Raw genomic sequence first — 20,916 nt, forward strand, 5'->3', positions numbered from 1 at the left:
AGACTTCTAATTTTTAACTTTTCCTTATTTAGTTAAACTAGTACTCCAATATCCCTAGAACTTTACCGAAAGACTTTCCATCTTGATTATCATGAAATAGAGATTATATTCCATGGCTATTGTCTTTAAGATACCATAGTCTTTAAGAGCAGTCTTGAAGAATTATCTTATTTTAAACCTGACATTGGTTAAGATATTTTTAATCACAGAAGATTTAAGGATGAAATAAAGATTTTCTGTTCTAAAAACCTCTTATCCACATATACATCCAAGCAATTAACTAGCTTTTACCATTAAGCCGAGTGATGGTCCAATTCCTCTTGATACTTGCTGGAGACAAAGGAAGATCAAAAGCAAATGGTCCAGCATTTGGATCAATGTCATAATCAAGTGCTGTGATGTTAATTGAATTGGGGTCTGGAGTTTCACAGGTCTCTGCCTCCTGAGGTAACACTTGGGGAGCATTGTCATTAATGTCAAGTAAATAAATTTGCAGTGTGCCAGTTCCACTCATAGGAGGAATTCCTTGGAGGGGAAATAAAGATAAAACAATTTAATGATGATAATAATAATGATTAAAACCAAACTGTTAAATTTTTGCGACTGCTGTGAAGCACTTAAATTTGTTGCCCTTCTAGCTATGCAACCTTTCAAAAACTCCCGTGCCAGGGTTTCTGGGCTAAATGCTATTGGAAACTTGGTCTTTTGCTTGCCTCATTCCAAAGAAGGCCTGAGCTCTCACTACAGTTCTCACATCTGGAATGATAATGTGGCCCCTATTACCAACAATGCACTATGATTTCATGAAATGTCTGCATTCTAGTCTATCCTATATAGCATCTAGCAAGTTTATATCATTGTATAAAGATATGTGAGGAACAGAAAAGGAGTTGAATAAAGACCCCAGTCAAAGCAAAATACAATTCCAAAAACCAATGAGAGGTCATTTTTAAAAAAAACAAAATGTGAGACTTTCCACCAATCTTGCCAGTGCAAGAGTTGGGGAGTTTACTCCCTCATTAAATTTTCCTAGAGTTCTTTACCAGTATTATACTTGGTACATCTTTTCCCCATTGCTGTACATCATAATATTCTTGAGGGTAAAAACTACTTTTGTTAGTTGTTTTTTCAGCTTTGGGGATCATTAGGGTTTAGAATGTAGGTTGGGTTTAAGGAAGGCTGAATCAGAGTATAACTTAGGTTAGGACAGATTAAATTTAAAAAAAAATCATATGTCTTTATACTGGAAAAGGAAAAGTTAACTGGTTTAACATCCTGCCTTCAGAAAGAATATATGATGGTCCCATTCTAGTAGAGTTGTTGAGCAGCAAAGGAAATTAAAAAGATGAAGTGCCATATACAGTTCAATTGAATGAAAAGATTATTGTTGGGTGAGGTTGGTTTGAGAATACTGTCATGGAGAGGATAAATTGCCCTAAGAAACAAAGGAGCTGAACCAAATGCCAGAAGAAGCTGCTGTGTATGGCAATAACTGACATGAAAAGCAAAGGAAATGACCTCTCATGTGGGTAGCATGTTTTAGAGACTTGCCCAACTGAAGCAGAGATGGGTTGATAAAATGTGAAAGAAATAGGTTAACAGCTGACAAATGCATTTATCACAGAATCAATCTGAAAAGCTGGAAAGTACCTTAGGTGCCGTCTTGTCCAGATTATACATGAAAGGTTTCCTCACTATCACACACCTGACCAGCACTTATTCAGACTCTGCTCTAAGGACTCTAGGGAGAAGGAAATCACTTCCTCTAGAGGCAGACCATTTTACTTTGGGAAAGCTCCAAATGTTAGGAAGGTTTTACCGATATCAAATTTAAATGTGCCTTTTGTAACTTCAACCTACTGCTCCTGGTTCTTACCTCTGAGGCCAAGGAGACAAAAACAAAACAAAAAAACAATGGCACAGCTATTATGTTACCTCCTGAGTCTTTTCTTCTCCACGTTTAAGTTCCTTCAGCCCAACTGATCCTCACAGATCATTGATTCAAATCATTTTACCATGCTATCCTCATCACCCTACTCTGGGCATTCTCCACTTCCTTCATCAATGTCCTTCTTAAATCATGGCCCCCAGACTGCTACAGGGCCATCGCCTTTTATTTCTAGAAGTTGTTATACTTCTCTTAATTCTAAGGTTGAAGAACTTTAAGCTATTCTATATTCTCCATACCACATATAGTGCTGTTGGTTATAACAGAGCTTGAAGAATGAATAATGAATCTAGAAACCTTTTTAAAAGAACCACAAACTGTTAAGTTGCTTTAAATTTTTTATGCACAGAAAAAGACAATATACACAATAAATACAATTACATATAATGATAATATATATATATATAAAAGACATATATATATGTATATATATATATGTATATATGATCTGCACATATATACAAATATATGCTCACATGTGTACACACACACCTCAACAAACATTAGAAACTGAGTGAAGCCCAAAGCATATTTTTTCTAGTGAAAAACATGACTTCTACTACATGGAATTGGTAATTCTAATTCATGGATACCATGATTGCTGGCAGTTTTTTAGGGAAGATAGTAGCATAAAGAGGTTCATGATTTTCAAAAATCAAACCTCCAAACTTTATAATCTCTGTGTGTGTATTTCTACAAATCCACAGAAAGTACTGTGAACATGAATTTTAAATACACATGTGCATATATGTGTGTATATGTACATATGTGCATGTATACCCTTCCCCTTGTGTGTATAACATGTGGGAATACAAATATAGAAATCGTGAGAACAAAATATATAAAAGAGCCTTAAAAACAGAAAAAAATTCACATACCTTTTGTCTGACCATCAGATTTCAATTAACCACACATAACCATGAACTCATAAAAAAGGAAAAATAAACGAATATCCCAAGCTGCCAAATTAAGGCATACATTTCTGAACCTAAGCATACACCCCCTATAATCCTACTATTCATATATCTTAAGTTCGACTGTTTTTAGTTTCAAAGTGGACAGAAAGTTTTCTCTTACTCATGCACAATATAAAATAAGGGTAGATGGTTCTTTTACTGATTGACACAAAGGATTCACTCTTGACAGGCCAAAGCAAAAATTATTCCAGTGGAAGTCACTGAAAAAGTTCTTGAACACCAATTTACATAGCAGTAGGGCCAAGAAATATCAGTTACACTGGATCTGTCATCAAGGAGATTTGCTATAAAAAGTAATATATTTGAAATGTATTACACATTCCTGAGGAGAGTTCTTAGAAACAGTTCTTCCTGAAAGTTATGGTGGGATTGTTTTTTATAACTGTATATCCTGACAGTCTAAGAGAAACATATTTTAAAAAACCTTTACAATTTTTGAAACCAGAGTTTACTGTTGCGGTAGTGGTTGTCTTTATTTTCAAATGGCTCTGCTGAGTATAATTCTACAATGGTTAAACTCTCAAGAACAAGTACATTATCAAATTTTGGAAATATTTAGCCTGCAGCCTTAACCATTTTGAATTTGGCCTTAATGCCCGAACACCAAAAAATGTTGACTGCCAACCACACTAGATATTATCAAACATATGCACTGAAGTTCATAGCCTCAAAGAAAAGAAGGGAGCTTAGGGTCTCACTAAGGTTTTCTTACTATTTGTTTGAGCAGCTAAATGGCAAAGTAGACAGAATACTAGACATAGTCAGGAAATTTCATCTTTCTGAGTTCAAATCTAGCTTCAGACACTTACTAGCTATGTGACCTAAGGCAAGTCACTTAACCCAGTTTGCCTCAGTTTCTTTATCTGTCAATAAGCTACAGAAGGAAATGGCAAACTGTTCTAGTATCTCTCCCAGGAAAACCCCAAAAGGGTCACTGAAGAGTAGGACAAGACTGCAATGACTGAACAACAATTATATTGTTAGCTTGGATGTTTTTTAACAACTTTATATAATAGTGTTAGACTCACATCTCAATTCTTATAACTCAGCTCATGCCCTAAAGACAGGGACTATAAATTGTAGACGGGTCAGTACCTAAATAAGAGGGAAGGAGTTCCTACATCAAAGAAATCATAAGCCCTGAAGGTATTAATATATTCTTACAAGCTTAAAAATACCTTGAAGTCTGAAATGTCTTATTTATTTTTATATTCTTCCTCCGCTTCCTTTCCCTCCCTCCCCACCCAATAGCTAAGACAGTCCTTAACAAATGGCTGAAAGAATGATGTTTGGTCATCTGGTCAGAACAGAAGCAGCAAAACAGAAAGCTGGCGCTGCTAGAGGTTGTCATAGTAGCAACAACAGGCAGTTGAGAACAAAGAATGGGGGGAAAAACAACTACAAAATACAAAAACATGAACTCATAAAGCATCAATTTTAAGATCTTTTAACAGAGACAAAACTACTACCTTGCTGGTTTTATAACTGCTCCTCATCCATAATGTAATATTATTTTTTTGGAAAAATTAAGAATTAAAAAAAAAAAATAGAAAAGGTCTCTGGAGCAATCCAAATGGTCAGAAATTTGACGAAGTGAGTGTTCGGCTCCAGTTCAAAGAGAGGACTAAGCCTCAGTTGATTAATAGCCTGAATTGAAGTGAATATTTGTTCTTTTAAAATGTGCCATTTCTTTAACATAGAATATTTTGGTATCTCTTAACATGCTTGGTTAGTTTGTCAGATCCTTACTCAGAGCCCATTTACCTTTATTTTACATGGAATTATAAATAACTTGGTAATCTGGTTTTCGAATCAATGTCAATTTAGAGAAAGAAAGTTAGAAGAGAGAACAACATATTGATAGCTGCAAACCTACAAATTCATGATAGCAAAGGAGGAGATGAAAAACCTAAAAACAGACACAATAATTTAGAAAATTATAGCAGTCTGCAAACATTTAATTAAGGGTCAATAAGTGCTACATATATAATCAGGACCTCTATTACAAAACAGTACTATAGATAAACAGACAAGTTATATTTATGGGTGTTTGTGAGGAAATATGTCTATTTTTTCCATCTTATTTTACAGATGAGGAAACTGAGGCAAGAGGGTTAAGTAACTTGTCCAGACTCTCACAGTTGGTAAAACGTTGGAGGCTAGAAACAGGATTAAGTGACTTGCCCAGGGTCACACAACTAATGAAATATTGGAAGGTAGATTTGAACTCAAGTCTTTCTGATTCCAAATACAGCATTCTATCAACTATCTACCCATGTATGTATACAGTTATACTTCCACACTGCAAGGATTAAGGGTGCAGTGGCCCTGTGATCTGGAAAATCTGTGTAAAAGTTTCCTGGTCCTTTCTTCATATTAGAGAAGACTGAATTTTTTTCTTTTTTATGGGATATTTACAATATTAAAATATTAACTATGTTGACCTAATGCATATATCTTATGCATTCCCGAGTTTCAAAACCTTTTCTATATCATCTGCTGGTCTTCACAAGCTGTTTGCAGCTTCCAGAAAATTCTTAAAAAATTCCCATTTAAATTTTAATACAAGCCTACAATATATCAAAACCAGAATGGGCAAAGTCACAATGTGGAAGGGATAACTGTATATATAATAATATGTGTGTATATAGACATATACATAAACCTACATACAGACTATATATATATACACACAGTATGTATATACATGTACACATATATACATTGTGTGTATATATTTTATCTGTATCTACATATATGCATATATATGCTGTTGCTATTGAGTTATTTAAATCATGACAGACTCTGTAATATTGCTGTTTTTCATGACAAAACTATTGGAGTTGTTTACCACCCAGTTCATTTTACAGAGAAGGAACTGAGGCAAATACAGTTAATACTGCCCAGAATCACACAGCTAGTATTCAATCTGAGACCAAATTTGTATTCAGGTTCTTCTGACTCCAGGGCAAGTGCTTTATTTATTATACCACTTAGTTGCCTATGTGTATGCATGTGGTAACCATATATATGTGTTCATAATGATGACTATGAAAAATCGAGGTCAGGTTATATGCATGCTTATATTGTAATTCAGAAGGCATATAATTCTGAAATATATTTTAGGCAAGATAGAGCATTCCATCACCCAGAAAGCTGTTTTTCCCTTATCTCAAACACTCATAAATCTCAACCACGTCATACTCTGATGACACAGGATAAATATGGTATTATTGTACATATAAAAAATGGAAACTTTAGAAGACATACTAACATATTTACCATTGTCAGAAGCTAGAAAAGTAGCATTGTACATGTTGTTTTTCACATTTGGTGATTCTCTATCCAAAACAGCTATTGTGGTTATTTGCCCATTAATAGGATCTATTTTTAGCCAATTAGCAGGATCTGATAATTTCGTATATCTGCAAAGTGAAAATATATTAAAATTAGTTGCTTTGTTATTTTTAAAAAATGAATTAAAATTATTTTACTTCTAAATATTAACTTTATTATTTATATTTTATGAATACAAGGTTAAGTTTGATAGAGAAAAACCTTCCAGAGTAATAACAAAGGGTGGCAGATGATAGTAACTTCAGTTTGCTGAATGCATTTTATATGGTACAGAAGCACCAAGACTGGTATTATTAAGTTCCTCTTCTGTAGTAGTTACAAGGATACCCTATTACAAATTGGACAGACCAAGTTTTATAATGTTTTTCACTCATTCTTACCAGGTTGTAGAGACAAAATTCTAGAAAAAGTCAATCAAATTACCATTGGCTTAAAGGCCAATGAAGAAGAAAATTATCACAAAAGATGGAACCCTTCTCTAAAATAGAGTCTTAAAGTCTCTGTCACTTACCACATCTTCTACTATCAATAATATCAAATTACAATGAGGTTTCATGGTATGAATTTTCAGTCTTAATTCTGTCCTCATAAGTCATCCATCCTCCAAAGGGCAAAAAATATCTTAGAATCTTTCACACTATTAGGGTCAGGTCAAGAGCAATCAATAAACACTTATTTAATGTTTACTGTATGTCAGGCACCGGGCTAGGTTCCAGGGATAGGAAGACCAAAGTGAAATAATCTGTGCCCTTTATGAGCTTACACTCTAAGGCAATAAATAATTACAAGGAAATTTGGGTAGAAAATAAAATGGCAGTTACGTAACAGAGAGGAGAAATAGAGAAAAATTCAAATAATACGTGGAACATGAACCCAACCTATACACATACACACACACACACACACACACACACACACACACACACACACACACATATGTACTATTTGTTGTGTTATTAATTATCACCTTCACTATCACCTGAGGGGGAGCAAATAAAGAGGAAACAATGAACTGAATGCCACTTGATAGTAATACTTGGGGAAGATTAAGCCTGGGAAGAAATTTATAACCACTAGAGAAATTTACAACAAAAAACGATAAAATGGTGGCTTGTGAGGTTTCAAAAAACTTTTTTGGGGGAATGACTTTGAATCCCATTCATCAAGGCTACTGTTATCTTTACCACCCTTGAGTCTGCTCATTAGGACAGATAATTAGGAATTTGTTGCAGCTGGACCTCTTTTGTGATAAGTATTCTAAGTTCAATAACCATTTTCCCAAACACTTCAAAAATAATTAGTTCTTACATCCTGGTTTTGACAGAATGAGTTTTTTTTTTTTTCCCTTTCTCATTGAGAGGAAACTTCTTGAGTTACCTTGTTCCCCAGCCCTAAAACCCTGCCACAAACTTCTTTTTTTAATGTTATTTAGCATAGACTAGGACTAAATTTAGCCATTAAAAAAAAAAAAAAGAAAAAGAAAAAGGGATAAAGGTGAAAATATGTAAAGAAGCAGAAGCTTATATGAACAGTCCCAAGGAGCTATGAACTTTGGGGTTAGAAGAAAATTTGTTCCAACCTGCTCTCCATCACTCCTAAAAGAATCAACATAAATGAAAACACAGAACTCCTAATTCATAAGAGGCCTTTCCTACTGAAAATTTATTAATATTTGAATTGCCATTTAAAATAAACTTTATGTAGTAAGTTTTCACATATGAGTAAAAAAAAAAAACTGGATAAAATAAATATGAATTGATTAAAAACCAAAACCAAATAAAACCCTGTACCTAATATTTTGCTGCATGTATCGATCTGGATCCTGAGCAGTGAATGTTGTTAACATAGTACCAGCACGGAGTCCCTCCTCATGGCGCACGAGTTTGGGATTTGGAGTGAAATAAGGATTCTCATTTACATCAATCACTGTAACAGACACAGTGGCTGTTGACTGTGGTGGGTGTTGAATGCCCTTTGCTAACGGCACTTGGTTTTCTGCAGCTACAGTAAGTACAAACATCCTATTTGTCTCAAAGTCAATTGGCTGGCAAAAGAGAAAGGAAAGCACCATTAGTAAGCATATGCATGGAGGACAAATATTTTAATTTTGAAATTCATTGCTGTATCATAGTCATCTATAAAACATGAAAGTATAAGTATTTTATCTTTTGTACGTGATTTACTAATGATACCTCAAACAATGAAAGATACAGGAATCAATTTCTCAGGCAGTTTTCTATTTGGAAAAGAAAATCATCAACAGCTTTCTCATTTATAAATCCTAAGCCCTCCCTTGGATATGAATTCATAAATATAATTATTTAACACAACAATGATAAATGTAAAAAGCAGTATGCATGTATATTAGCCATTTAGAGGTTAAAAAGTACCAATACTTTACATATGAGATAGCTAAGTAGGTATACAGGGAAAAGAGAACTGTACTTGGAGTCAGGAATAACTGAATTCAAATCCAGCTTCATACACTTTCTAGCTCTTTAATCCTGGACAAGTCCATTAACTTTCATCTGCCTTAGTTTCCTTCACAATAAATTGGGGATAATAATGGCACCTACCTTGCCGGGTTGCTGTAAGGATCAAATGTTATAACAATTATAAATAGGGCTTATTTACAAGGGCTTATAACAGAAGGCTTAACATAAGGTTTGGCAACTTCTTTTCTTTTATATATCTCATTTGATCCTCACAACACCTCTGTGAGGCAGGGAGTACAAGTGGTACAGTTTTCAGATAAAGGAACAGTCAAATATTGGTCAAGATTTTATAGATGATGGTGGAGCCAAAGTTCAAATTTTCTAACTTTTAGTCTAATACTCTTTCACCTCCTGACTTCTCTAAAAAAAAGAAAATAAGGAAAAGCATTTGGTGGGATGAATGATATTCAGTTAATTTTTGTAGTCATGATAGAAAATGAGTTGAGAGAAATTCAAATCCACAGACAATCTTAAACCCTAATTTTAGTCATTCAATCAAATCTGTGAAGCTGGCTATTAAACAACTTGTTAATAAGTAGTCAAATGAAATGATTCAAGTTTTACCTCTTTATTTCCCTTGACTATCCTTTATTGAAGATATAAATGAGCAATGAGATAGAATAATGTAAAGAAGCCTAGATAACCTAACCTAGATAACTTCCAGTCTAAAAATAATCAAGAAATGATAAGATAAGAAATCTAAATAGCCAACTATCACAACAGGAATTAGAGATAAGGACAAATGCTTCATCTCTATCTACATAATCATAAGGCCCAGAGATAATATCTAATGGTTAATTATTTCACTCAAGACATAAAATAAGATAAAAAAAATCATGAATATTTCATGTTATGAGTATTAAGAATTTTTGCATTTCTAAGTAGAGAACTCAGATATTTATTGGAAAATTTACTTTTTAAAATTTATATCTTTGATATTTCATAATACAATACTTGCTTTTGAATGTACTTACTATCTGGCCTTAGTGCATAAAGGAAGCAGGGGAGGGGGGGAAGGGCAGGGGGAGGGACAGACTTATAGAAAGCAAAAGAGAAGGGACTGAACTTTAAAAACCTTTTAAATTATACATCTTTGTATTTATCATCAGTTAAAGAGGTGTCCCTCTTCTCTTTAGTACTAAAGTGGTTGGCAATTAAGGATTCTAAGAATTACATTTTTGAAGACTTTAAAATAAAATTCTAAAACTGTGAAATTATGTCCAAATTATTTTTTTGAAAAACAGCTACGCATCTATATCCCCACTCAATAAAAATAATTATTATGACATCCTACAGCTTGTTCATCACACGCCAAAAGTTCAACACAACCACCCATTCTGGCATCATTCCCAAGAGTTTTTAAGTTATTATGAAAAATGAAATCTGAAAATGTTCAACCAGAACAGGAGGTAATAATATGATATTAGATAATTAGGTAAAAATTAGATACTTGATACTATCTCATAAAATAGTAAAAGTCTAACATTTATTTACAATCATGAAATTTGACAATGTATTAACTGCATTTTAAATCAAATTATAGATAACCATCTCATTTTCATATAAGGGTTAGATTATCAAATCAGCAAAAGAGAAAATCATATACTTAAAATTTGCATGAAAAATCCCTTAAGTTAATCACAAAATATAATGACGTTTAAACAACTTTATCTAGGAAGGCATAAAGCTCTATTTTAAAGAGGGAAGTCTATATCAGAAAGATGATGGTTTTTGAAACTGATCATAAATTTTATTTTTCACCACACAGACAGGTAGAATGAGATAGATGAACACAAAAAAAGGCAAAAACATAGCTGAAGAAAAACTAATTAGGGCAACTAAGTGGTACAGTGAAAAGAAAAGAAGACCCAAGTTCAAATTTATATTCATATACTTCTTATCTATGTAACTCCCTGCAAATTACTTAATCCCCATTGACTCTAAAAACAAAACACAACAAAAACTAAAGAATAGAGGAAAACTGTCTTCTAAGAGCATACACACCAACAATACCGAGTTAGTCAATCAACTAGCACATGGTAACTTTCAAGTACATGTTAGGATCTATGCTAAATGCTAGAATACAATGAAAAATAAAAAAATAGACTCTTTATTCCAGGAACTCAAACTCTAATGAGCATATAGCAAAGTTATCCATATAAGAAATACATACAGGATAAATTGTGAATAATCTCAGAGGGAAAGCACTAAGATTAAGGAAGACTGGGAAAGGCTTTTTACAGAAAGTGACACATTATTTGAGACTTCAGGGAAGGTAGGAGGTAGAAATTTGGAGGGGGAAAATTTCAGGTATGAGGGAACAGTCAGTGAAAATGTTAAGAACTACAAGATGGAGAGGCTTGTGTGAGGAACAACAACAAAAACAAATGTCACTACTTTGCAGATTACATGCAGGAGAGTATGATGTAAGAAGGCTAAAAAAGGTAGAAAGGGCCCAAGTTTTGAAGAACTTTAAAGGCCAAAAAGAGGATTTCATTATTTCATTCATAAGGATAAAGGGAAAGAGTTTGTTGAATATAGTGGGTAACATGATAAGAACTGTGTGTAAAGAAGATACATTTGGCAGCTGAGTAGAAACAGGAAAACCAATCAAAAGGCTGTTGAAATAGTCCAGGTGTGTGGTGGTGATGGCCTGTACAAGAGTGATAGCAGTGTCAAGGAAAGAGAAGAGAGGGATGTTTGAAGAGATGTTATAAAGTAAAATTAACAGAATTTAGCAACAAATATGGATATGGGGAGTTGTAAGCCTGGCTAACTAGGAGGATGGTGGTACACCTTGGACATTCATAGGGGAGTTAAGAGGAGAGGAAGGTTTAGGGAAAGGTAACATGTTCAATTGTGGAAATATCTATGACCAAATGTTTAAAATGCCTCATAGACAAGTTGAATGGGACCACAGAACAAGCAGTTTGAGAGAGGAAATTGTGGGGGAGGGTCAGGACAAAGATCATAGGGCTGAACACAAGTAGATCTGAGAGCCATCTGCAAAGACAATAAATGAAACTTTGGAAGCTGATGAGATCACCTAAGAAAAAGGAAAAAGAAAACAAACAAAGCCTTGAACAACAACCACAGTTTATGGATATGACGTGGATCAAGATCCAGCAAAGGCCACAGATAAGAAATAGTTAAACAAATAAAAAGAAAACCAAGAGGGAACAGTGTCATGAATATCCAGCAAGAGAGGCCAAGAAGGCTAAGGATGGAGAAAAACAACATTACATTTGACAATTAAAGAGATCCCAAGAAAGTTTGGAGAAGGGAGTTTTACAAGAGGCTGGCAGCCAAACCAAAAGAGAGTTAAAAAGAGTGAAAAGGTAGGAAGTATAGTATGTATTATAGACATATTTTTTCACAGAATTTACTGGAGAGATATAGAATGATGGGTAGCCGAAAATGAGGGACACAGGAGATGTAAGCATATTTGTAGGAGTAGTGAAACATGGATAGTAAGCAGAGTAAATGGAATTAGTGAAAAAGTAGGGATGATAAAGAGGAATCAATCTTTAGGAGATCATCTGGGATCACCTGTAATTGAAGAAGGATTTACCCTAACAAGAAGGGTTTTTCCTTCATTCAGAAATGAGATGGAAGGAAGAGGGAGTGGCAAAAAGCATATGAGTTATGTGAGATGAAGAGCAGGGGAATGGAAGGAAATCTTCACTAATTATCTCCTTTTTTTGAGTGAAATATAAAGGAAGTTTCTTATCTCAGAGGAGGATAGAGAAGATTGTGGGATGCTTAAGATGGAATATAAAAGTTTAGAAAAACCACTGTAGTAACTGAGAGAGTGAGTCAATTAGAGAGGGGCAGAAAAACTACTTTGCTGCAGTGAAGGCTAGTTAAGATTACGTAACATAAATTTGTAGACAACCTGTTCAGCATGGTTTTAAGATTTTTCCAGTTTCATTCAGGAGCATGTGAGAAATTAAAGAAGTGATTTGTGAGAAGAGAGTATAATCAGAGCTGAGATGTTGGCCTAGGGAACACAAGAAGAGTAGAGGGACTGAAAAACAGGTGAGGAAGAAGAACAAGTTCTGGAGAGTTGGGAGACAGGGGAGAGGTATAATAAAAGATTATGATTAGGTAAATTAATTCAGAATTCATGAATGAGGATGCAGCAGATTCTTGGGTGATGTCAAGTTAAAGAATATGATCAGGTCCATGTATAATTATGGTAGAATGGAGAAGTCAGTCAAGGAAATGAATAAGTGGGGAATAAAGAGATTAGGGAAATTGGGAGAATATTGTTATGTGTGCTGAAATATAATAGGAGGGCTGGAGTTGGAAAAGAGAACACTGTGAGCCAAGCACTGAATTCACTGGGTAAGGAAAGAGAAAGTATCAAGGTCTATAGACAACGGCAAGAATCTTGACTGGGTGATAAATGTAGATTGAATAAACCTCAAAAAAGGAGAATAATGGTGCTAGAAGGAGAACTTGGAAGTAGAAATTGAGAACAAAGAGTATTACAACTCCTCCCTCATGACTGTAATTTGAAGATTTAACTGAAAGTGTAACCAATCCTGAAATGGATAGACAGGAGGGAGCTAGGTCTTAAACTAAATACAAGAAGATGGAAAAAGAAAGGAATAATAAAGGAAAAAGTTTAATTTGTAAACTATTTAACAGACATACCGGAGAATTATTGGAAGAGCTAGGAAAGATGAGAATGAAAGGCTGAAGGGAAGGGGATCAGGGGAAAATGGATTGAGTGGGAATAAGGGAATAGTCAGTGATTGAGAGATAGATAATTGGATTTGAACACTGGCAGATGAGGGTTTGGAATGGCTGGGATCAATACTGAAAATGGTTATTTCTCTGTAGGATGTGATTCTAGCATTTGACAGATTTTGTGTCTGTATATGCATATGTGAATACACATACACACTTCCTCTGAGAGTCAAGATAGGTGAGATTCCTTAAGATTCAAGAAAAATTAAATCATTTTACTTAGTGGCCTTTATACACAAACTATATAAATATATTAATTTAATAAACTTGTACTTACCTTTGCAACTGTTACTAAACCATCATTACTATTTGGATCAGTTTGAATTATAAAGCGCCCTGTGGGATCTCCCCCAGTGATCCTATAAACTGCATTCCAAGCAGGTGTATGGGGTTGGTCTTTATCTGTCACAGTTAGATTTGCAACGATAACGTCCACTCTGTTTTCAGGGACTTCACCATAGAACTACAAAAAGAAATAATTCTAGTCACAAATTAATGATCTAGATAAATGAAGGATAACATAAAAAAAATATCACCCAAATTCTGCAGGACAATCAATTCTTGATAACCCACACTATTGGTAGGGACCCATAGTGCAGATAATAAAAATTAGTAATTTATACTTGACTTCCAAAGACAAGTTGACATTTTAATTGGTTGATTTACTTTCCTAATTGACTTTATTTAAACTTACATTAAAAATCAGTGATGGTGTTATGACTATATAAGTATTTAAATTCAGAGAGAATGGTCCAGCAGAGTGTTAAATAATGAGGAGTTAACCAGTAAGGGAGGCATCCTGGCCTTCAAATTTCACTGTTGATAAAGTGGAGAAATAATTTTCAATTATAAGCTGAAGAATTGTGGGGTCTGATCAAAGTCAGAGAATCAATTCTGCTTAAAAATTTTTTGCTTCATTTAAAGGCGACGAAATATGATAGACCACCTTTTCTGAACTGTTACATGAGTATTTAACTAACTAATCTACCTAGAATCTATCAAAAAACTCATGTTTTAAACAATTATTTAAAGACACGGCGATGAAGAAAAACATCATTATTTTCAGAGCAAAAGACAATTCCAAATATAAGGAATGAATTTACAACACGTAGCAAAGTTTCTCAGTAATGGTTCAACAAACATAAAACTTCTTTGAATGTCAAACTACTTACAGTCATAGCAGTGAACTCTGGAGGGTTGTCATTGACATCTGTGACTGTAATGACAGCCGTTGCTGTATTTGAAAGACCATATGTTGGGTTTCCTTCCATGTCAGTAGCTTGGATTATTAAGGTATACTGTTGTACTTTCTAAAAACATATAAAGATGCCAATACAAGTTAGATAAAACTAATTCAACAAGATGACAACGGGTATTCTATATAGTGAAAATATGTCTTACAGAGTGAGTTTATGACCTTATTCATTCTTGTTAACCATATTTTAAATACCTCAAGTGGTGTTTGTATTGTTATAAATATACCTCCATCCTTGGATGTACAGCATATATGTGAAGACTAAATAATCCTAAACTTCATTTTGCCTTTGCTTTCATGAGATCTCCCTCTATTTTAGGTTTACCAAAACCAAGAGCAACCAAAAAAAAAAACAAAAAAAAAAAACAATTTATTTCAATTTGGTTTCCTTTCTAATAGTTTGAATTCCCTGATGTAGTTGACAACATTAATGAAGACAACCAAAGAGGCACAAAGTAAGGAAGAAAAAAGAAAGTATAGAAAGTAGGTAGCTACATGTGGGGTGGACCAAATGTTCTCAATCTTTTTCACTTCATGTTACTTACAGCTACAAACAGGTCACATAGCCTTCAAAAGAGTAAAAATCAAATTAGTGGCTCACCTTTCTTGTTATTATCTGTGCCACTAGAGAAATTATTCTTAGTTACTGAATAAATGATAGGAGTTATTGGGTGGGGATACAAATAATCATAATTTAAAGGTAGTCTGATTTTAAGAACCTAAGAATAAATTTTAAAAATAGAAATGACCTGAGAATTAACATATTCAGGGGAAACCTAAAGATCTGTATGTAATCTGTTAGGCCACTGGCATATCTAACAAAGCTTCCTGTTAGGATGATGAAATAGTATAGATGCTGTGACTTAAAATGCAATAGATTATAAGTGAGATAAATCTAGGACCTAATTTTTTACTAGTCATATGAAATATTTCACCTCTTTGGACCTCTATAAAAAAGAAGGTGGTAGGCCTCAAAGATCCATAAATTTGCCTAGCCAGTTCTAAAATTCTCTAACTATTCCTAAAAGTAAAGCTGAAACGTAAATTCCCTGGAGCAAAATTGGCAAGAAGAAAACTACAGGAAATTTCATCATTTTCATAATATCTAAGCATTTGCAACAATATAACTCCCTTTATCATTCAGTATAAACTCAAACTGCAAATTTTACCACCCTATTTCTTCACACATTTGTCAAATTGAGTCCCATTCTCAAGGTATAGTTATAATTCTGTAAGAAGAAACCCAAATGCAGTACTGGTTTTAGATGTCATTGGGGGGCAGGGAAAAGAAGAAAATGATTCAAAACTTACAGACAAGACTCTTAAATCATCTGCCCACCCAAATGTCAGTCTGTTACTTCAAAAAAATTTTTTTAAAGGAAAGGAAATACCCATTTTGTTAATGTAAGTAAGACAGGAATACATCTGGCTGAGCCACTTTCATTTTTCTTAACCCGTAACATCTCACTATAATGCTTACGTAGGTTAAAACATTTCTCAACGGCTTCCTTTTCCAATCCAGAGTGCCGTTTCAGCTTAGTGCTCTCATGGTTAGTGAAAGATTATTGCAGGGAATTCAGTTCAGCCTCCCAGCTGAAAACCATGAAGATAAGCATTTGTTATGACTTTGAAATGTCACTTTTGTTAGCTGTTATTTGCAGCAACAGAAGAGAATTCTCAGAAAAAAAGAAAATATATGAAGTGTTAAAAAAAAAAAAAAAAACTCAATACAACATTAAAAAGTCCAAACTTCTAGCTACATGGAAACATACTTCATAAAGGATTTTTGAAGGTAATAGATTCCTTTTTTTTATTACAAAATCTTTCTTTCTTTCTTTCTTTCTTTCTTTCTTTCTTTCTTTCTTTCTTTCTTTCTGAGAGAACTAGCTTGGAATTTTAGCTTGTTTCAAATTCTGATGTTCAATTTAGTAAGTTATATAAGGACACTTCCTTTACAAAAGGATATAGCCCCCCCCATTTTTTTAGTTTGTTTTAGGGGTGTGCTAACAAATGTTTAACAACTGGCTCTCTAAAGAAAAAGCATGCACAATACACTTTTAAGTTTAAGTGACATTAATAACATTTCTCCCCATCACTTTCTTTTAGCCCATCAACAAAACAGTCCATCAAGTTTTGATCTGTAGTATTTGCCAATTAATTTCCAAGGTAAAATATTATACTGAAAATTTACCAATTGGTTTGAAAAACCAGATACAGCTGGCTCTAGAACACCCTCATTTACTGGACAATCTTTTCTTTCTCTAAATTCTTTAAAAGATGTCTTTATTTCAAGGGATCTATCCATTGGTCTTTAATACGGTATTCTAGACTAGCAATTCAAAGTGAATTATATAATTTAGGGAGACAGCAATTGATTTTGAAAGCTATCACAGCTCTAAGTATAGCAAAAATAGATGCCTGGCTGATATCTTTATATCACCAAGAGTAAAAATAAAGCCATATGGCTGTTCAGAAACTTAGTTCTAGTTGACAGCATCTACAGAGCTCTTAGGGACAGGAGAAACTTCTCTCATATCATGTTTAGCCTGTTGAAATCAGGTTTAGAGAAAGCTGTAGCATAAATTTTTCTCTGGAAATATAAAATAAATCTACTGGAAATATTACAATCATTAATAATTCTATCTGTTAAGTTTATGTATCCTGGGGAAATTATGCCAAAATTGCTTTTGAGAGAGAAGAAATCCAGATTTCTTTAAAAAAAAAAAAATCAGAGAATCTTCATTAGCCTGGAAAAAAGTCTTAAGAAGTCAACCAACTCATCTATCCCCTTGTCTTCAATATGGATTACCATAAGTGATTAAAGATGGTTGAGAATTTTGTTTTATTATCAGAGTATGAGAAAAGAATTTATAACTTTCCTTAACATAACATTCCTTTTAAGAAATTCTTTTCATACCCAGCCAAACTCCAGAACTTTAGTTTTTCAGTCTCACCTCCTTTGTGGTTTTGGTAATGACTTGTTACCAAACACCCTGTGATAAAAGTCTCACTGCAGCCTTCTATTCCCCAAACCACGTAATTTGATTCCCTTTAATCCTTACTTCTTCTTTCCAACATGCTGCTAGTTTTAGAACTAACTGATGATGAAGCAATGAGATGTATATAAAGATCACTGAACTTATACTTTGGAGATTTCGGTTCAGTCTTAGCTGCAGATTAACTATGTGTCCTTGAGCACAATATTCATATTCTAATATTCCCTGGGCCTTAGTTTCCTCATCTGTACAGTGATATCAGTAGATTGCATGACTTCCAAAGGATCACCCTTCATTAAAATTCTCATTCATCATAAGATTATTTGGTGATGAAAGGAAGCTAGAATCTTATGTCTGTCTACATGTCAGAGCCAGAGTTCTATGAAGAACAGAAATACATTAAGACTTGTGAGATAAAATAAATGGTTGAACCTGTCAGCTGACATTTGAGAGAAAATAATTAAGAATCTGATTTTTAAAGTGTCGTTCTGTCTATATTTATCAATATTAAAACTTTATTTTCATAAGAGATGAAATAACATTGATTTGAAATAACAGAATGGCAAGGAATACTAAAAAATCTAAATGCATTTCAACAATTTCTAACTCAAAGATATTCTTCAAATAAGAACTTTCAGCACTTTGATGTTAATAGGTACAATTTAATAGGCATATATCTTACACTAAATGTGCCTCTTAGTTTAGCAATGAACACTATAATTCTCATAGGTTTCTATTACTTTATTCATGTCTCCAGGACTCATTTGTGTGTATATGTATGTATATGTGTCACACACACACAGCTAATTGAAATAGTAAAGTTTTATCTCACTCAGAGTTCAAATCAATGCCACTATGTCAATTTTTAAAAAATCCATGAAATCCAAATTCTTGAAATTCTTAATAATTATAAATCATTCTGTTTATTTTGAGATTTTGTGTGATACATGTCTTCCAGAAACCTGATTTATTTATCATATCTTTTATTCTGACATTTTGATAAATTAACATATTGATAATTTATTTTTACAATAATTCAAGTCTATAATACTATAGTATTTTTGAATCAACTTTGTTAAATTATACAATAGCTTTAGTAATAGTATTTGTATTTTATTCATTAAAATGCTGGTAATTAATTTTGACAAATATTTAACAAGTACCCATTCTAATCTCAAGACTGTACAAGATTCTTTAGAAAGGGAAATTTAAGTTCAAAAATAAGAATAAGACATAACCCTGACCTCAAAGAGAGGTACCAGTTGGGTTTATGTTCTACTTTATATCATTCTTTCAGTTAAAAAATGAATAATACAAATAATAAACATTAAAATTCAAAAAAGCAAAGTCAAATTGGGGGCTTAAGAAGTAAAGCACAAAAAAAATGGAGGTGTTTTAAGTAAAACAGGACTTTGAAAAAATTAAAACAATTTTAATTTGGGTAGTTAAAAAAGCAAAAGACACTTCTATACAGAAAAAAACAAATAAGTATGAACACATTACCAGAGATGGAAAAAAAAAAAAACTGGGGTTTTATTTGTATGCTTAAAATTATCAGTGTAATGAGGATACTATAACTGGCTAGTTGGTGTATATATAAACACACACACATACACACACACAAACACACACAAACAGCTACTGTTAGAATTTTCAAAAAAGATTATAGGATTACACAAAAACATCCATTAAAGCTGAAAAAAATACTTCTGCTTTTAACAATCTTGACAATCTATGAATTGTAGCATGGAAAGGAAAAACACTACTAAGTGGAATTAGCAAAACAGTAGTTTTCAAAATCTATATTAAAGTCAAGAATCAAATTCCAATACTGGAGCTATTCTTCTCTGAAATAAATCAGATATAAAAAGATTCATGCTTGACATTGTCATAAAATATTAAGAAATGACTTTAAAATTCATCTTAAGCATTAAAATGATAAAAATGTCCCCTAATTTCTTCTTAATTTAAATTTTACTATCATTTTTTATTTTAATTCACCATTGCACCTATCAAAAAAAGCGAAACATGACAGGCTTAAATGTGATGCACAGAAAGATTACTAGAAATATTATAATACAATTTAAATATAAAATTATCTATATGTTAACATAGTTTTAGTCACTTAAATATTTTTATTTTGGAATGGAAGAGAAATATGTCTTCATCAAAAGGCAAATATTTAGATAAAGTGGCATTTTAAATCCTGTGAAAAGAAGAAAACTTTTAGGATAAAATAAATTTGTGTGAACTTACTTCTCTATCCAGTCCAGCTGCCACTGTGATAATATCTCCAGTTTCATTGTTGATTGTAAACATATTGGGTGAAGAGCTGCTTGGAGCCTGGGACAGGATTCTGTATCTCAGCATTCCATTTAGGGCATTTGGATCATCAGCATCAATTGCAGTCACTGTCATCACATAAGTTCCTAAAGGCAGAACAAATGTTACAGAAATAATTTATTCCAGTAATGAAGATTGCAGAAAATCTATGGTCTTCAGCCATGGACACCAATTCACTTCCTTTGATAAATCTTCAATTTTACTATTACTTAAACATTTTAGACTCTTTAACAGGCACATAATGGAAAGTGCTGTATTAGTTTAAAATTTAAAAAAATACAACTTTATTTGTCTTTGAGAAACTGCTTTATACGACAGCAACATTCTTAAAAGTTTCTATATAGTCTTACCTTTTCTCAGACAATCTTAAAAATAAAATAGTCCAAATGTATTGTCTGTTCATCAGAGATACAGAAATGGAAAGGAATTTAGAGATCATTAAACCACCAATGTCAAACTCAGGACTCTGCCAAACCAGATTAAGATGAAATTGGGAAAAATTCCACAAAATACATAAAAATACAACAGAACATACATTACGTTACAATGTAGTTAATATGAGCCCATAAGGTTTCTTCTATAGGGTTTAGGGTCCCTGTTTCTATTTGAGTTTGACACCACTAATTGAGAGCAACCATTTTATTTTACAATTGAGGAAACTGAGTCCTAAGGAATTTGACCTATAAGTTTATACTTTGTTGTCTAATTTGTATTAGGTGTATAAGTTATTTTTCCACCCATCTTATAGGTAAAGAAACAAATTCTAAGAGGCAAATGACTTTGCTCAGGG

General features: G+C 33.2%; 1 protein-coding gene across 1 annotated transcript in view; it reads right to left on the reverse strand.

Annotated features, from left to right (window-relative positions):
* CDH2 (cadherin 2) overlaps positions 1-20,916 on the reverse strand; it is a 250,117-nt gene that overhangs the window by 39,419 nt on the left and 189,782 nt on the right. The window contains exons 7-12 of the mRNA XM_074277065.1: positions 20,040-20,212; positions 14,705-14,842; positions 13,810-13,995; positions 8,073-8,326; positions 6,208-6,350; positions 292-525 (exon numbers count right to left, since the gene is read on the reverse strand). Of these exons, the coding sequence (XP_074133166.1) occupies positions 292-525; positions 6,208-6,350; positions 8,073-8,326; positions 13,810-13,995; positions 14,705-14,842; positions 20,040-20,212 (1,128 nt within the window). The remainder of the gene's footprint in view (positions 1-291; positions 526-6,207; positions 6,351-8,072; positions 8,327-13,809; positions 13,996-14,704; positions 14,843-20,039; positions 20,213-20,916) is intronic.

This window comes from Sminthopsis crassicaudata, chromosome 1 (genome assembly GCF_048593235.1).
Source record: "Sminthopsis crassicaudata isolate SCR6 chromosome 1, ASM4859323v1, whole genome shotgun sequence".
Classification (NCBI taxonomy): Eukaryota; Metazoa; Chordata; class Mammalia; order Dasyuromorphia; family Dasyuridae; genus Sminthopsis; species Sminthopsis crassicaudata.